Below are 16,618 nucleotides of genomic sequence, written 5' to 3'. Positions count from 1 at the left end.
AAAAAACGAGTATTCGTTACTTATTCATATTTATGCAAAAAGAAAAAATATAAACAAATGTATTATCAAATCGAATCGAGACGCTACAATGAACTGTTAGGTAACTTAGCTGTTAGTTAGGAAAAAACGCTGAGTTTTTATAAATACTGCTTCAAGTTGACGATATGACTTCTTTAGTAGAAGTACCTCAATTAAATAAGACTTTTTTAATTTTTTAATTTTTTTAAATTTTTTTATTCTGAATAAGAAATCGATGTATTTACGAAGTTTAGTTAATGTTTAAAAATAATAATAGTTTTACACTAATTTCGACAACATAAGATAAATCTCGAAAAATATCTTCAGATTAGCACCTTCAAATGGAACACTAGCGATACATAACTACATATGTCTGTGGAGTTCAATCCAACTTTGAGATATCGAGATACCGTCAAGTTAATCAGTTGTTCTGAGCGAAATTGTGAGTTGTTTTCTGAGTATCAATTTACAATGACTATGTTTAGATAACTTTGATACTAAAATATTGTATTAAAAGACCCCTAAGTTATATTTTTAAGTTGAGGATTTATTGGCTTGAAATCTCTCTATCAAAATGATTCGATCTTATTCGTTAATCATTAAAAACTCTTTGTAGGACTTTTCAAATGTTGATGGACTAGGTATGAACTTCCTAGTTGAATTTCTTGTGCAAAGCAAGCTCTGTTATTCTTGAACAGATCCTTGGAAAATTCTTCTCGAATCTTTTGTGGTGTAAAACTACTCTTTCTTCTGAAATACGGTTGTTGTTTTTAGTTCTTTTTTCAATATTTTATATCGGAGCTTGTTGACAAGAATTACATACATGTATCACGCGTAGAGGCACTCGACAAAGGGGTGTTCTAAACAACACTCTGATAGTCTTAGAGTTTTTTATAATAAGCTGATCTATGGATGTTTGCTCTTGTTTGTCAAAGGATGAGTTTTAACTTATCTCAGATGTCCTCATTATTTAGATGAGCAAAACCCTAACATTTTCGCAAATTTAAAAGACTTTGAGGCAGCTGGTTTACTAAGTTAAAATGACTTACTCATCGCATTCATGTGACAGCCTAGCGTATAGCTGACAACTAAAGCGTGCAAGCCTGATCAAAATGCTAGAATTGCATCTATTAATAAAAGTGCTGACATTTTTTTTGCAAAATTTGTTGTACTCGTATTAATTTTGCTGAGTTCGTGAAGATGCGCTGAGAGAAATGCATTTCGGTGAAGTCCAAACTTATGGGTTTTTTAGTAATCAACAAATAATGAACACTTTCTATCACATTTACCAACAAATAGTTGAGCACACCGAGTATGTCATTGCATGATTAGGTCTAGTGAAAACTATAATCAAGGCTTAGTATAGCGTCGGTTTTCCGCAAGTTTAGTACTCAGCACAGTTACGGTTTAATAATCGTTTATTACAAGCAATTAAAGCGCAAAAGGGGAAATAAAATAAATATACAAAAAAATGTGGACCACAAAATATGCAATTGCGTTGCTGCTAGCCGTATTTATCTGTGAAATAACGGCACATCGTTGGATGTCGTATGAAGGTTGTTAATCATTATTCGATTTTTTGTAAATATAAAGAAATAATATCGTTTCATACTTTACGTACATTCTTTTCAGTACCATCAAATAATGCTTGTCGCACCCCACTCGGCGATTGGGGTATGTGTGTCTCATTGAAATACTGCCAGGAGGTATTGACACTATATCAACAACTGAATATGAACCAAGCGACACGGTACTCGAAGGCTCTGCGCAATATCTGCTATAATCGCCTAACTCCTGACAATTATCCGATCGTAAGTTTTCACTTGACCGATCTCACTGCACTTATGTAAAATATAATATATAATTGTATATTTGCTATATAGCTTTGCTGCACTCGCCCGACCTTCGAAGACGCAAATCAGAGCGATAATCAAATTATTCCCACTACGCCCGTATCCACGTCAGCAAATGCGACAACACAAAGAGCTACAACAACAACATCCACAGTATCGCCAGAAATTAACGATGATCGTTCCACGTCGGATGGCGTCAACTCACCACCGGAAACCTGCCGCGTTCCACACGATGGCAGTCAGGGCAGCTGCAAGCGTGAGTGCATATTCTGAGCCGCTGCTTGCGTGTTTTGATTTATTGCCTTCCCGCTCCCTCTCTCTTTCGCTATATCTGCCTCTCTACCCACTATTCATAAGTATAAACTGTTGTTCATAATGTTTTTTCTCTCTTCGTGATTTTAGCTTTACAAAACTGCGACGCTTTGCTAAAACGAGCGAAACAAAATCCCACCGACACCGAGTTCCGTAAACAGTTAGAGCTCTCCAATGCGATCTGTTACAGCATCGGCACGAATGTTTGCTGTCCGTTAGAGCAGCGCAAAGCAATTACACGTTCCAATGACGTGTCTTGGCATTTGCCGACGGAAGATGAAGGTTGTGGAATCACATCCCTATCGTCGTTGAAAGTGGTGGGCGGTGGTGATAGCAGTATAGGCGCTTGGCCATGGATGGCCTTGGTCGGGTATGATCGTTATAGTTTGTCACCTTTTCGTTGTGGTGGTTCGTTGATAACAGCGCGACACGTGCTGACTGCAGCTCATTGTATTTTAAGAGATTTGTAAGTGGCAGTAGCACGATATCGTTACTGGGAAATCATAAAAAAGTATGTTTTCATATTTTCAGATCGTTTGTACGTTTAGGCGAGTACGATTTGAGCACTGAAACGGAAACGAAGCACGTGGACATTGATGTCGTGAAGGTGAGCGTTAATTAAAGTATGTATTGAGAGAATTGATTGTTGGTTTGGTGGAGAGAAATATCACTACTTAGTGTTGGTGGGTTAGTTCGTTTAGTGAACCAGGTTCGTTGTAATTACAAAGACCTGACTTTATCTGCTTTTTAACCAATATGAACCCAGAGTTATTTCCGACTACTGACTGTCTCTTTAACAGCATTTACCGAAAAAAATTTAAAACCGAAATAAAGACAAAATCCGGATTAAGCTTAGGGACGGCCAATGAGCTTTATCAAGTCTTTTATAACCCATAACTATTATTTTTTACTCTTTTACTTTCTTTTCAATTCAACAGTCAGTACGACATCCTGATTTCGGTGGCCACGATCGACGCTACGACATTGCAATCTTATATTTGGAGAAAAATGTAGATTTCACAGGCGAGTTATGAATAATCCTTTTAACGATCAATAAAGGAATGTTAAATTTCTACTCTCCACAGATTACATATGCCCCATATGTCTGCCCGCTTCCGCGCAACTACGAAGTAAATCATATGTGGGTTATCATCCGTTCGTGGCTGGTTGGGGACGTTTGATGGAAGGTGGACGTTCGTCAAATATTTTGCAAGAACTTCAAATCGAAGTTATGGACAATTCTGTATGCCGACAATCCTATCAAGCTAACAATAGGCTTTACTCCAATCAGCAGTTCGACCAAACGGTAGTGTGTGCCGGAGATTTGGGTGGCGGACGTGATACGTGTGGCGGTGATTCCGGTGGACCGCTAATGGTGGCAGAGGTGTGCAATGTTAAAAGGTTTTTAATACTAAATCTGAAACAATATTTTTATTTTTTTTAGCCATATAAAGGCGTCACCCGCTTCTATGCACTCGGTGTGGTTTCATACGGCATCGGTTGTGGACGCATTGGTGTACCAGGCGTTTACACGAATACGCAAAGTTATATAGACTGGATATTGGAACGTCTAGCGGACACGTGAGCTGTGCTGTCATGGAACAATTGCTTTGCAGTTAGTTTTAATTTTAAGTATATGGCGCATTAGGCGATTTGCTGATTTGTTATGTCGTCCACCAACAAGGCGTGTGATGGGCCATTAGCTTAAGTAATGGTTAACTTAAATTAGGCAAGCAGTTTCGTGATTGAGGAAATATTTTATGAAGTATAAAAGTTAGGAAGCATTATTTATGAAACAATCAGTCGGTAAGTCCTGAGTTCGAATCGGGGTCAAGATTAAATCAACTTTTCCTACTAGTCGACCCCACTAAGCCAATAATAAATTAGGGAGTCAGCATATGCATATGTATACTTCAGGAAAATATTTCCTTTTTTAGCGTAACTGCGCACTTAGTTTAAGTTATGTTTTCTTTATTTTAGTTAGAGTTAAGAAATATTGAATAATACATATTTTTCATAAAAAAACTTAAATTCGCGTCCTTACTTTATGATTTCTAAAAACGATTATGATATACACATTTATTTCGAGACTTAAGATTTTCAAATTAATAGTAATGGATGTATTTGCATTTTCATTTTTTCGTAAATTTTGTAAAGTAGTATAAAGTCAAAAGGTGAGACGGGATGACTATATGTTACTAGAAGGAGGGAGAAGGAAAAGTGATGATTTGCTGTACTATGGACGAACAAATTTCAAAATAAATAACAAATTACTTGAAGATAATGCTTAATTTTTTAAGTGTGCTACGTAGGTTGCCTGTTTATAAGGACCAGTGTTCATCGATGGTATGGTGAATTCAATCCAGATCATAGATCACTCTAAAACAAGTTTCGAGAAGGTTTATCGTGGGATTGAGACAACTATAGGACTATATTGCATAAATATATTGAAAAAAATTTCTTCACATTCGATCTAGCACGATTTGTCAATTGCTCAAAAAAAGGTGTCGATTGGTGGAGAGAAATGTTAAAAGAACCAGATAACGGTGCTTCAAAACACTTCTATGACAACGTGACTGGTGATGAATCGTGAATTCATACGTATGAGCTCGAAAGTAAGCAGCAGTCGATAGTATGAGTTTTTCAAGATAATGCACCGTCGCATACTGCATTGCCACTTTGTGAGTTTTGAGTGAACGACATAGATTTTAAAGAATAAATTAAGAATTTTAAAATAATAAAAAATCTCTTACTATTTTTTGCTCATAGTAGTAGTCCCTCGATTCTGGAAATTTATTGGAAGCGATATCGGACAACTAGTATAGCTGCCATTTAAACTGGTCGATCAAAATTCTTGTATGGAAAACTTCTTTATTCCGAAGTGTATTATAGCTCCGATGCAACTGATTTAACATTTTTTCTGGTTTGATCTTAATTTGTATTTTATACGAATTTTACAAAAAAAATCGATGAAATCGACCGAAAATGGGATGATTGTTTTTGTCAAATTATACGTTTTGATATCCAACAGATAACGGTCCTTATAATTATAAACAACCAAAGAGTAAATTGCTATTTTCATAAAACTTAAACGACAATTAATATACATATTTGCTAAGTCTACGAAATATAGTAACCTAAAAGCCAAGGCACGTGCTATTATGCACACACCTACAATTTGCATTATTTGGTATCAAATCAATATTCATGCCATTTTTGTGCATGAATTAATTAAATGTGTGAATATTTATATATACGAGTATATCAGTCTAAATCAATAAGGTAAAATTTAAACTGTCAATGAATAATGGTAATTATACAAATTGCTGGTTTGCGGCTTGAACTTGAATTTATTATCAAGTGCAAATGTACGAGTTGGTTAGCTTAACTTAACTTATGTGTGTGTGTATGTATGTATGTATGTATTTTCGGTTAAATATATTATACATATCGCTCATTTGCTGCTAGACCGGCATAAGTCAAAAAAATCGATTTTCCAGAAAACGTGTTTAAAGTTTTCAACTGACTACAACCTTACACGGTGACTCCAACCTTACACCTCTTCTCAAGCGGAGCATATAAGAGGTATTCATATGAATTTTTCACTCAACATGAATTATGATATAACGAACAATTCTGCAGTATTAACTCAAAAATCACGTTTTTTGATTTATGCCGGTCTTGCAGCAAATGAGCGATATGATGACATATGCTTAACAACGGCATATAAACATATTCAAATCTGCATTTGTATGTAAATACTAAGTATATATGTGAAATGTAGTACATAAGAGAATGCTTCACCGAGCATTTTGTCAAATTTGTATGATGGTTCGCAGACCACAACAATAAATAAAATTCAAATTTTGAATTCGAAGTTTTAAATAAAAAAACCAAAAAATACGTGCATATTGTCTTCTATGCATGCAAATATGTGTATACATATGTATGACTAACATATTCGTCGTGACAAAGTATTGACCATGGCACAGAGCAATGCCTCTTTGAGCTCGGTTACGTTCAAAGATATTTACTATATATTGCCAAACACCAGTTTTACATTCTTAATAACAAATCTAAAGTAGTGATATCGAAGAATCATAACCAGATATGCGATACGAAGTTACTGCCTTGATTGCTGCTTGGCTGTCTACGTAGATGTTGATACTGGAATTGCCTACAAGTGTATTAGAGGCAGGTTTGCGGTTTTCGTAATTGCAAAGACTTCAGCTTGAAATATACTGTAGTGGTCCGGCAACTTAAAAATCATAACTCTGAACAGTATATTCGCGCAACAACTAGGTGCTGGATTTCCATACGCCTGTCCACCATATTAATGCACTGTAGAGCAGAATTGGTCTAACAATAGCTGTGTAGCACCAGTGCATGAGAGGAGGAGAAAGCCCTCATGTTGTGCCGAGTATCTGCCTACAAGCATATAAAGCATTGCTAGCTTTATTCACTCATTCTTCCACGTTGTACGTCCACAGCAGTTTGCTGCCCCAGACTACCCAAAAGTTCATGGTGCGGTCCTTGAGAGAGTGATGTATCCCATTTAGCGAAGGGTACCTTCCCAAAGGAATTTTGTGCTTTCTTGTGCATACAAGCAGATCCTTTTCCTCCGGGTTCAACCCAGACCCGCTTGCGATGCCCAATTCTGGACTGTTTTGAGAGTGGTGGTCTTAATACTGCTAATAGTCTGTAGACACCTACGCGTTATTAAGATGGCAATGGCCTTACCTTCCAAGTTCCTTAGCAACTTATTCACCAGTAATGTCCATAGAAGCGGAGGTAGCACTCCACCTTGCGGAGTACCTTTACAGACTTTTTTGGTCAGTTTAGCACCGTTCCATTCTGTTATTATCCGTCTAGAAATCTAAAGCCTTCTGATCCAGCGTTGTATAGCAGGACAGAACAGCTATTGACTGGATACTATTCAGAATAGAAGGAAGTTAAGCTTATATGCCTAAACTTTTTTGAGTAGGTTGGGTTGTTCCTACCTGCCTTCGGTAAGAAAACTACCCTAGCCTAATAAAAATTGCGTTAGTTCAAAAACTGAAGCAGTATGCTTTTCCATATGCATTAGTCAAAGTTCCCACAAATTAACTGTAATTACTGGCGCATGTATCGGGCATGTAAACATGCAGAATAATATTTCTAAATATAAATGAAGCTAAGCGTTTGAATAAGAACGAGAATAAGCATTAAAACAACAATAAAATAGTGGGAAAACTAACGAGTATCTTTTCCGTTGATTTGAATGTGTAACTCTCACAAATAAACGGAAAAAATCACTAAACACTTAAGTATGCGCTTTAAATACAAGTTAAAGTTCAAATACGATTTGTTGTTGCTAACTACGTGATTATATCGAACTGGTTGGTTTTGCGGTTAAATCAAATGCAATAACTTTTGTCATTATCTTATTGTAGTATCCTGTAATTTCAAATGTCTGAATATGTCAAAGAATTACGATTTGTCATATTTTAACGAAAATGGTTGCACGTGCGAGTGTGTTTGTACTATGTAAGGATTGTGTGTGATAATATGTATGTGCTATTACAACTTTCTGCAGAAACGTCTATAAAGGTGATTTTCATTTAAAATTAGAACAATGTTCGCATATTTACATACGTTTTACTAAGCAACAAGCAAGTCTATATAAATTCGTTTTTTGTAAAGTAAAACTGTTTCAATTCTTAGTGGCACGGAAATATTCATAGATATGTGCATATTAATAACTGTAATTACGGCGATCACTTGTGAAAATACTCGCATGATTTAGCAGTGTAAGTTCGCTTCCTCAGTCTTCTGTTTACGGTGTACTCACTACGTACATACATACATACACTGCACTCTTCACAGCGTTGGCGCTCTTCTAAAGATTTGCGAGTTGAGCATTTACAGCGCGAATTGAACGCTCCTAAATATAAATATAGTGGGAGATTTAAATATTTTGAATAAAACTTCAACTTTATTTCATATATTTTCTTGTTAATTCATACATATGTATGATAAAGCGTGAAGGGGGCGTGTTTGTGCCTAATATTCTACGTTGGTGGTTATGCAAAGTTGAAAAGTCATTTAAATACATTACCACTTAACTGGGATTTTAAGTAAAGTACATGCCATTAATTACTACATATTAATTAAGTTGTCATTCATTAACTTTCGCATATGTGCATGTGGGTGTATGTACGAATGTATGTATATATATGTAGATATATGAATACGTATTACGGTGGTTCGTTTTGAGTGAGAATTCTTGAAATTCGGTTAGGTAACTGTTCACAAGAGCGCCGGTGTGAGCCGTGGCGTTTTCGTGGTGCAACTTCCAATCGGCTGCGATGTCTTGTCTGACCCGATTGACCCTTCGTTTCAGTCTCTTGAGGACTTCCACGTAAAACTTGGCGTTGACGGTTTGTCCAGGAGGAACAAATTCATGGTGAACGATGCCTTTGATGTCAAAAATGACAATGAGCATCGTTTTCACTTTGGATTTGCCTCCGAGCACCGTCTTCAGCGACCTCTTCCCAACCTTCCAAAAAGTCTGATGCCACCAAAACACACCACTTCTTTCTACAGCAGAAGATGTATATGTGAAGGGTATTATATTATTGGCTGCACCGAAGTTACCATTTCTTCTTTTTTTTTCAACATTTTTGTCAGCCTTCATCACCTAACGCGTTAAGTGATAACTCTTCAAAGGAACATTGATCCAAATCAAAACCTATAATTTTAAAACAATATTTTAGAGTTGTAACAGCAAATGTCACTTGAAATTCTAAGTTCTTATAAATAAACAATATTATCAGTAAATTGGATAAATGAATAAAAGCTGAAGCGGTGCTATCGAAATAATATAAAATGTTAAAAGCATAGAAATGATAACTGAAGCGATGTTGCCGATAGCTAGGCGCTATTGGAATAAGGCAGAGCGAGGATCCAAACCCAATTGCGATAAAAACCAAAAATGTTGGAAAAATATTTGATACTGTTATTGTTGATTTCAAATATTTCCATTTCAAAAATATCCTTTGTCAATAACTGCTACATAATTGAAATAATTTAGGATCAGTGGTACAAAGTGCGAAATAATGCCTTCTCAAGCGCGAGCTGATAGCGCCATCTGATGACAATATAGAAATTGGTTTGATGTCTGATTAAACTCTGTAGGTTATTAAATCTGTAATACTTTTATTTTTCAAATATATTTCTTACCCCCTTAATACACATACACACACACAACTTTTCTCACACTCTTAATTGCACATTTTGCAATCCAACCGGCTAATGCTTACTAGTTACTAGACTGCTACTAACTTCAGCTTTTTAAGGGTAATACAACTATAAACCGACTGTCAGTTTGTTTATTCGAATGCTGTCGAAAGGTTTGAGCTATTAAAGATTTGCTAAAAACGTAGAAAATTCAATTGCTGTCTTGTGAAGATTCGAACGCGACTTTTCCGGAAATAGTTCTGATTTAAACGCGTTCGCAACGAAAAAGCACGCGCTGCTCGTCCTTACGCCTATAAAGTATTTGAAAATACACAATATATGTACTTACTTGTGCCATATTGTGACTAAGTGATGCTGTGAATATAAATACTTTAACCAAACTAATTACAATTGTTATCCTCAAGTGTTCATAATTAATTGGTAATAAAATATAATTTTTTTCTACTGTCAAATCGAATACAATAATTTAGATTCAAGTTTAAAATATTTTAAATTTAAAATGAAGTTGTTTATTCCGTTGTTAATATTAGCCTGTGCTGTGTTGCCTCCCGCGTTCTCGCAAGGTGGGTTTTTCACAAGGAAATATATAATTGAAAAAAAAAAACAAACAAGCATTCAGTGCATCGAATTCTCATCTGACGAGAATTTAATAATAGTGTGTGAAAATGTTTAGTTTGAGAATAAGTAAACGTATAATTAACAAATCGTGTAATTTTGTAAATATTTGATGGAGCAAAAGTTACAACAAAGCGAATGCAGAAAATTATCAGTAAAACCCTCGTAAATTGTATGTGCCAAGGAAATCATAGTGTAGTCTTTTAAAATTATGTAATTAGGAATCATCAACTCTAAATATGTTGTTCTTTTGTTAGGAAATTAGAGAATAAAACAAAGTTCAGAAGTGCTAAGTGCGATTATGGCCGATTCTTAGGCAATTTGTAACTAAAATTTGAAGATTATGTGAAATATTGGAAGATATCAGCGAAAAATTACTATAAAAAAAGTTTCGAAATTGTGATACAAGAACATTTTGAGAAATACCAACAGGAGTGAAATTCAGTTAAAAAGTTCTACATTTCAAAAATACCGACTTTGAGGCTTTATAAATTATGTCGTATAAACGTGACTGAAAAATATCATACTACTGTGATCAAATTGAAAGATGTATTTTGTCCATTTCATCTCCTTGAAAGTAATCCACTTCCGCTGCAATACACTTATGCCAATAAATTTTCCAGCCATCAAAGCACTTAAAAAAGTCCTCTGTCGTGATGACCATCAGAGCCTTCTTCGATTCAGCTTTTATATCCTCAATTGAGTCAAAACGGTTTCCTCGGAGTGGCCATGTGAATTTGTTGAAAATGTGACGAAATGAACACGAAATCGTGTAAGAATATAAAAGCCACGAGAAAAGATTAGCTTGATTTCGAACACAGTTTATGTCTCTTCATTTACCTTCTTGCTCTTTTTGTAAATGAATTAAGCGATTGCTTTTTTCAGCTTTTACTTCAAATGAGGACAAACGACATATTTTTACGCTATAAATTGCTGTTAGTAAAGAAGTTTGTTTCTCTTCAGCCTTTGCCATATTATGGGCATTGAATGGTTGATATTTTGCCTTCAGAAAATTTTATGGCACAATTGAACAATGCAATAGGAACACTTTAACTAATGCTATGGAAAATAATAAATATGGCAATGCTAGCATCAAGTGGCAACCTTAATACTACTTTCAGAAAACTGCAGATGTAATTCAATGCTCTAGAACTGTCGCTCACCAAATGGAACATTGCCATCAATAAGAAAAGTCCGTACAAGTAGTATATGCCCTCTAGATCAAAAATTTCTCTCAAGTGGCTTTATAGGATCAGTTTTTACCAACAAACACTTGCGCAAAATATTTGGAGATTACACTTGACAAGAGGTGCATTTGAAAAGATCACATAAAAACAAAAAGAACTCACCTAAGATTGAAGTTGTCGCAGCTATGCTGGCTCCTTAGGCCAAGATGCTGCCTCAGCTTGAAGAATAAGTTGCTAATTTTTAAAGTAATATTTTGGCCAAACTAGACGTATGACATTTAAATCTGGGGTAGTCTTTTCTGACTCATCAAAGCTGTAACTCAGAAAAAACAAGAACAAATGTTAACTTCGGCTGCAACGAAGCTAATATACCCTTTACAGGTGCGTTTCCTTTAGTAACTGAGTGTATAAGTAAATTTAAAGATGTAACCAGCTAGTGGTTCTCATCCAAAGGAAATCATTTTACTAGTTCTTTTTAGACAGGTTGTTTGTTAGAAACATTAAGGTTATTTAATAATGAAAATGGATCTTTTAGACGTTTTGTGTGGCATAAGAAGAAATTACATGTTACAAGGCTAATTTAACTAGTTTTAACACGCCACGACATATCACGATTAATATTCTGGAAAACTACAGACAACGACTATACACATATTTAAGCATGCATCTGCTAATGTAGTTTGCTGTGTTCTAAAAGCAATTGCGTATAATCTTTTTAGATAAAACCCACGAAGTGCCTTTCACTGCTGCAATTTTGCCTTATAAAATTCCAATTAATCATTTGAGGCCGAGAGCTGCCTAAAAAAATTACCGGCTCATCAATATTATATACACCTGTTGCAAATAGAATATAAATAACCGAATTATCTACATACATATGTATGTAGAGTTCTGTTATTATTGCGTTTAACCCGTTTCTTATTGCCAAGTTTTCATTCCACTTTGCATAGACTTCATCAAAGTCTGTTTTATTTATTTTGATAACGCCGTTTTCGCTTCTCAGCACGTGTAAAATGAAATAAGCATATCTAAATAAATAACTGTTCATCAATAAAAAGCGCTCGCACGCTAAACAAACCGACTTTGAGTGAGTTGAGACAATAATTGATGGCTAGAAATTCTTCTCATATAAAATTGTGATTAAATACATATTTATGTGAGTATGTGTTTGTTATATGAGGAACACGCTAATACTGGAAAATTGAACAAGTTAACTAACAATTGCTGACTAAACTGGAATTAGTTCAAAACATATTAGATTATAACTAAATTTTTTGTTTGCCGATAATAACTACACCGAAAAAGACCAGTCTTGTAAAAAATAAGACAAAATTATAATTTAATTGTTATACTCTTGCAACCAGTTGCTGCAGAGTTTTGTTTACCTAACGGCTGTACGTATCACCTAAAACTAATCAAGATAGATATACGGTTATATATATAAGTATAAATAATCTGGATAATCGAGTTGTTAAATGATAATCTTTACTTGTATATTTGCTAAACCATTTAAGCTACAAACAACCAAATTTGCTGACCACAAATCCAGTAAGAATTTCTACCGACTGCGTGAAGATGAAAGAAATCGGAGGATAACCCCGCATCCCCCTTCATGTAATGTTAAAAACTACTAATAGCCCAATAAATCAATAACTAAATACAACAGAGACATTAAAGACGAGACGGTATGAAAGGGTTTATAGGAGCCCGAGGTAAAATTGGACGATGAGCGTGGCACCGCCCACTTTTTGTTGAAACTCCATATCTCGGAACCTGATGACCGATTTTGACAAAATTTGATACGTAACATTTCTATCATATTCTTATATCACAGTGTGAAATTGGATGAAGTCGGACTACAACCATGCCTACTTACCATATAACACAATCTTAGATTCCACTAGATACTTTCACTTCCAGTACATAAATCAAAAAGTTAAAATTCGCGTCAAGTGCAGTCATTCATCTCCATCCGGTATCGCAAAGAACAAAACTGGTCTATTCGTGGCTCATTGGCCTACCAAACTAACCTAACCTAACCTAGCTTATTTAACAAAGCCTCAAGTAGAGAAAATTCTGCTTGCCTAACATCGTAGGGGATAAATCGATCTCCAAACTTTATCGCACAGTTCTTGAAGTGCGATTTGCCTTTAGCTTCAAAATGACTCTCGTGTCACTTTAGTTTTAAGCTAACTAAAATAATAAGAATAAGATTCATTGCGTAAATTAACCACACATTGATAATGTTATTATTTAACTTCGATTCTACTTACAGCCCAGTACAACTGCGTGATACCAGAGAACTATTATGGCTACTGCGTGCTATTACAATATTGTCCACAAATAGCGAACGTTTTCAATATACGCAATCGCAATCAAGCCGAACGCTATGTTATAGCTTCACAACGCTCGTGTGGAACACGAAATGTCAATGGTGATCCAGTTGTAAGTTAAATAATATCAATTTAAACAAAATAATTTTCTAAACTGGTTTTTAGGTTTGTTGTTCACGACCAGTAAATTCAGAACCACAACCGCAGCCACAGCCGCAGCCACGACCACAACCACAGCCTCAGATACGACCGCAACCATTGCCACAGCCAAGACCGCAACCGCAATCGCTACCACAACCTGAACCACAAACACGTCCACAGTCTTCCACTGAAAGTCTAACGAATCCGTTCCTGCCACAAACTACGTCTTCACCAAACATAATTCAACCGAGACCACCGCCAAACCAAGGTCAACTTTTTATCTCAACGGCGCGTCCCATAACAGCGCCCATTCTAAGCCCCACGACAGCACCCGTAGAAATCGGTGAGCCTTTGACAGGCGATTCTTGTGTGGATCCGAAGCAGAGGCGCGGTGTTTGTGTTGGTAGGTCTTAAATTATCTATGGTTTTATATACCTTACCAAAAGCCCTGGCGAGAAGTCGTAAAATACAACGTTTCTTTTTTTCCTCAGCCATTGCCAAGTGCAGCCAACTGGTTACAGAGCTTTACGCCAAGTCGAATGATCCCGAGTTTGCCGACTTCCTGCGTGCTTCGAATCGCAATTGTGGTGGCGTTGCATCCGTGGCATGTTGTCCGATCAGCTATAATGTTATTACGGATCCGACAGTCAACAGCGATGACATACCCACACGACCACCTACGTTGGAGGAGGGTTGCGGCTACACGCACAACAACTACAAGAAAATTGTTGGCGGCAAAGTGAGTAAGAAGGGCGCTTGGCCATGGGCTGTGCTCTTGGCATATAACGTCTCAGAGAGTTCACCATTCAAGTGTGGTGGCACCTTGGTGACGGCACGACACATCGTCACAGCGGCGCATTGCATACGTGATGATCTGTAAGCGGTCAAATTGACTTGTATTTAGTATTTACCGTTAATATGCTCTTGTTTACTTGCAGCGCCTATGTACGTTTGGGCGAACACGACCTGAGCACCGACACAGAAACACGCCACGAAGATGTCAACATTGTACGGGTAAGTGTATTCGTTGGCAATATCAACGTAGCTTTACTTAAACGAAACTTTAATTCCTCACACGAGCAGAAAGAAGCCCATCCACAGTACAATAGGCGCAATGGCAAGAACGATGTGGCAGTACTGTGGCTCGAGCGCAACGTACAATTCAGAGAGACGATTTCACCGATTTGCCTGCCCACCGCAACGGAGATACGTCGAAAGTCCTATGTCAGATACAGACCCTTTGTCGTGGGCTGGGGCAAGACTATGGAGGGTGGCATCTCGTCGAATGTCTTGCAGGAATTGCAAATACCAATCTTCAAGAATGATGTCTGTGAACGTAGTTATAAGAACATCAATCGTCTGGTGTCTGATGACCAATTCGATGATGGTGTGCTGTGCGCAGGCGAGCTATCAGGCGGTAAGGATACGTGCCAAGGTGACTCTGGCGGTCCACTGATGATGCCGGAAGTGAGTTAAAATAGAAAAATTAAAAAAAAAATTATAAAAGCTAATTGTTAATTCTTTCCTTGCAGCCTTACAACAATAATGTGCGCTTTTACCTGATCGGTGTGGTCTCGTATGGCGTGGGTTGTGCGCGTCCCGAAGTGCCCGGCGTTTACTCCAGTGTGCAGCACTATGTCGACTGGATATTGGAGAAGATAGCCGATACACCTTGAGATTCCTTTTTTAATTTATGCTTAAAATACATACTTTTAATACTTAATACACAACCAAGTGCTCAAGTTTTTTAACGTTTATAAAGTGATATAATTTCCTTTTTAATAAAAAATAATTACGAAAATGAAATGAAAAGTAATTTATGTTTAATATTCAATGCGTCTTTATGGCAACTGCCAAATGTTCCACCTTGAAACGACCTCTTTATTAAAATTTGGGATCTAGAAGCGAGCGCATAAGCAAACATCGTCAGACATTTCTTATTTTCTTGCTTTGTTTGCCAAGCACGTTCCAAAATTTGTAATAAAATCTCAAAACGCTGACTACTGGGTTGTTGTTTTGTGCATCGTTAGTGCATATTAAGAATGTTGGTTGTGCTTAATTAACGCAATAAAATGATTTGTTGCAGTTTTATTGGTTGGTATTTACATGGTAGGCATGGTTGTTGATGATGTGATCTTTTCACTAATGGAAGTTTGTATAAATTAACGAAAAGTGATTTAGAAAAAGAAATGTTAATGAAAGCGTTTGCTAAAAAATGTAAATAAAAACTTTTGAGGCGAACAATTACAGAGTTTTAGGTAAAACATTCGCGCTGATGAGTAAATTTTTAGGCAAGTTCGTGTCTTAAGTCTTTTGTTCATAGTTTATCTCTTGAAACTAAGTCATTTATATTTTCCAGCAAGCAGGACATCAAACATCAAATTAATTTTAAGATAATATATGTATTTATAAAATATATACATTGTGACAAAAAGTACCCGGAAGTTTTAAAGAAAACGCAAAATATTTAATTATTAATAATAATTTTATTTTATAGGTTGTCTGTGACCTCTGTACAATTGTCACATCAAAATATTCATTGGTATAGGCTTGTCTTTCTGAAGAACATAAAGTGCATTCGGCGATTTTTGTGATCAGTGAAATTATTCAAAAATAAGTTCCGTTAAATTTTATGTTGCGGAATCACATTTTCGCTGTCGAAACGATCAGAATGTTGGATATATTTAAAGAGGGCCGAGAACGCATTGACGGCGATCCACATCCGAGACGGCCATCAACACCTATTGACGATCAACACGTCAGTAAAATAAAGGAATTGGTGCTTGCGAATCGACGATTAAGAGTCAAAAATCTTAGTGGCATCTTTGAAAGATAATCTGTGCCTAAGAAAGGGAAACCACTATTGCTTCCAAAATCACTAAATTTTTTCATGAAATGTGTTAATACTGGCGATGATTCT

At 36.3% G+C, this 16,618-nt stretch overlaps 1 protein-coding gene across 1 annotated transcript; it reads left to right on the top strand.

Moving 5' to 3' along the window:
- Positions 1-1,282: 1,282 nt before the first annotated feature.
- Positions 1,283-15,510, top strand: LOC105231427 (uncharacterized). Its single transcript, XM_049457742.1, has 16 exons — positions 1,283-1,574; positions 1,651-1,829; positions 1,902-2,127; positions 2,274-2,649; positions 2,715-2,790; positions 3,122-3,206; positions 3,269-3,567; positions 3,628-3,764; positions 11,356-11,470; positions 11,518-11,605; positions 13,500-13,669; positions 13,723-14,101; positions 14,190-14,574; positions 14,637-14,712; positions 14,782-15,165; positions 15,231-15,510. The coding sequence occupies exons 1-16, from the start codon at positions 1,490-1,492 to the stop codon at positions 15,372-15,374; spliced, it is 3,204 nt and encodes a 1,067-aa protein (XP_049313699.1). The 5' UTR covers positions 1,283-1,489; the 3' UTR covers positions 15,375-15,510.
- Positions 15,511-16,618: the final 1,108 nt, after the last annotated feature.

The sequence above is a fragment of the Bactrocera dorsalis genome, chromosome 5 (assembly GCF_023373825.1).
Source record: "Bactrocera dorsalis isolate Fly_Bdor chromosome 5, ASM2337382v1, whole genome shotgun sequence".
In the NCBI taxonomy this organism is placed as follows: Eukaryota; Metazoa; Arthropoda; class Insecta; order Diptera; family Tephritidae; genus Bactrocera; species Bactrocera dorsalis.
The sequence above is the reverse complement of the archived record's forward strand: the minus strand, read 5'-3'. Positions and strand labels throughout refer to the sequence as shown.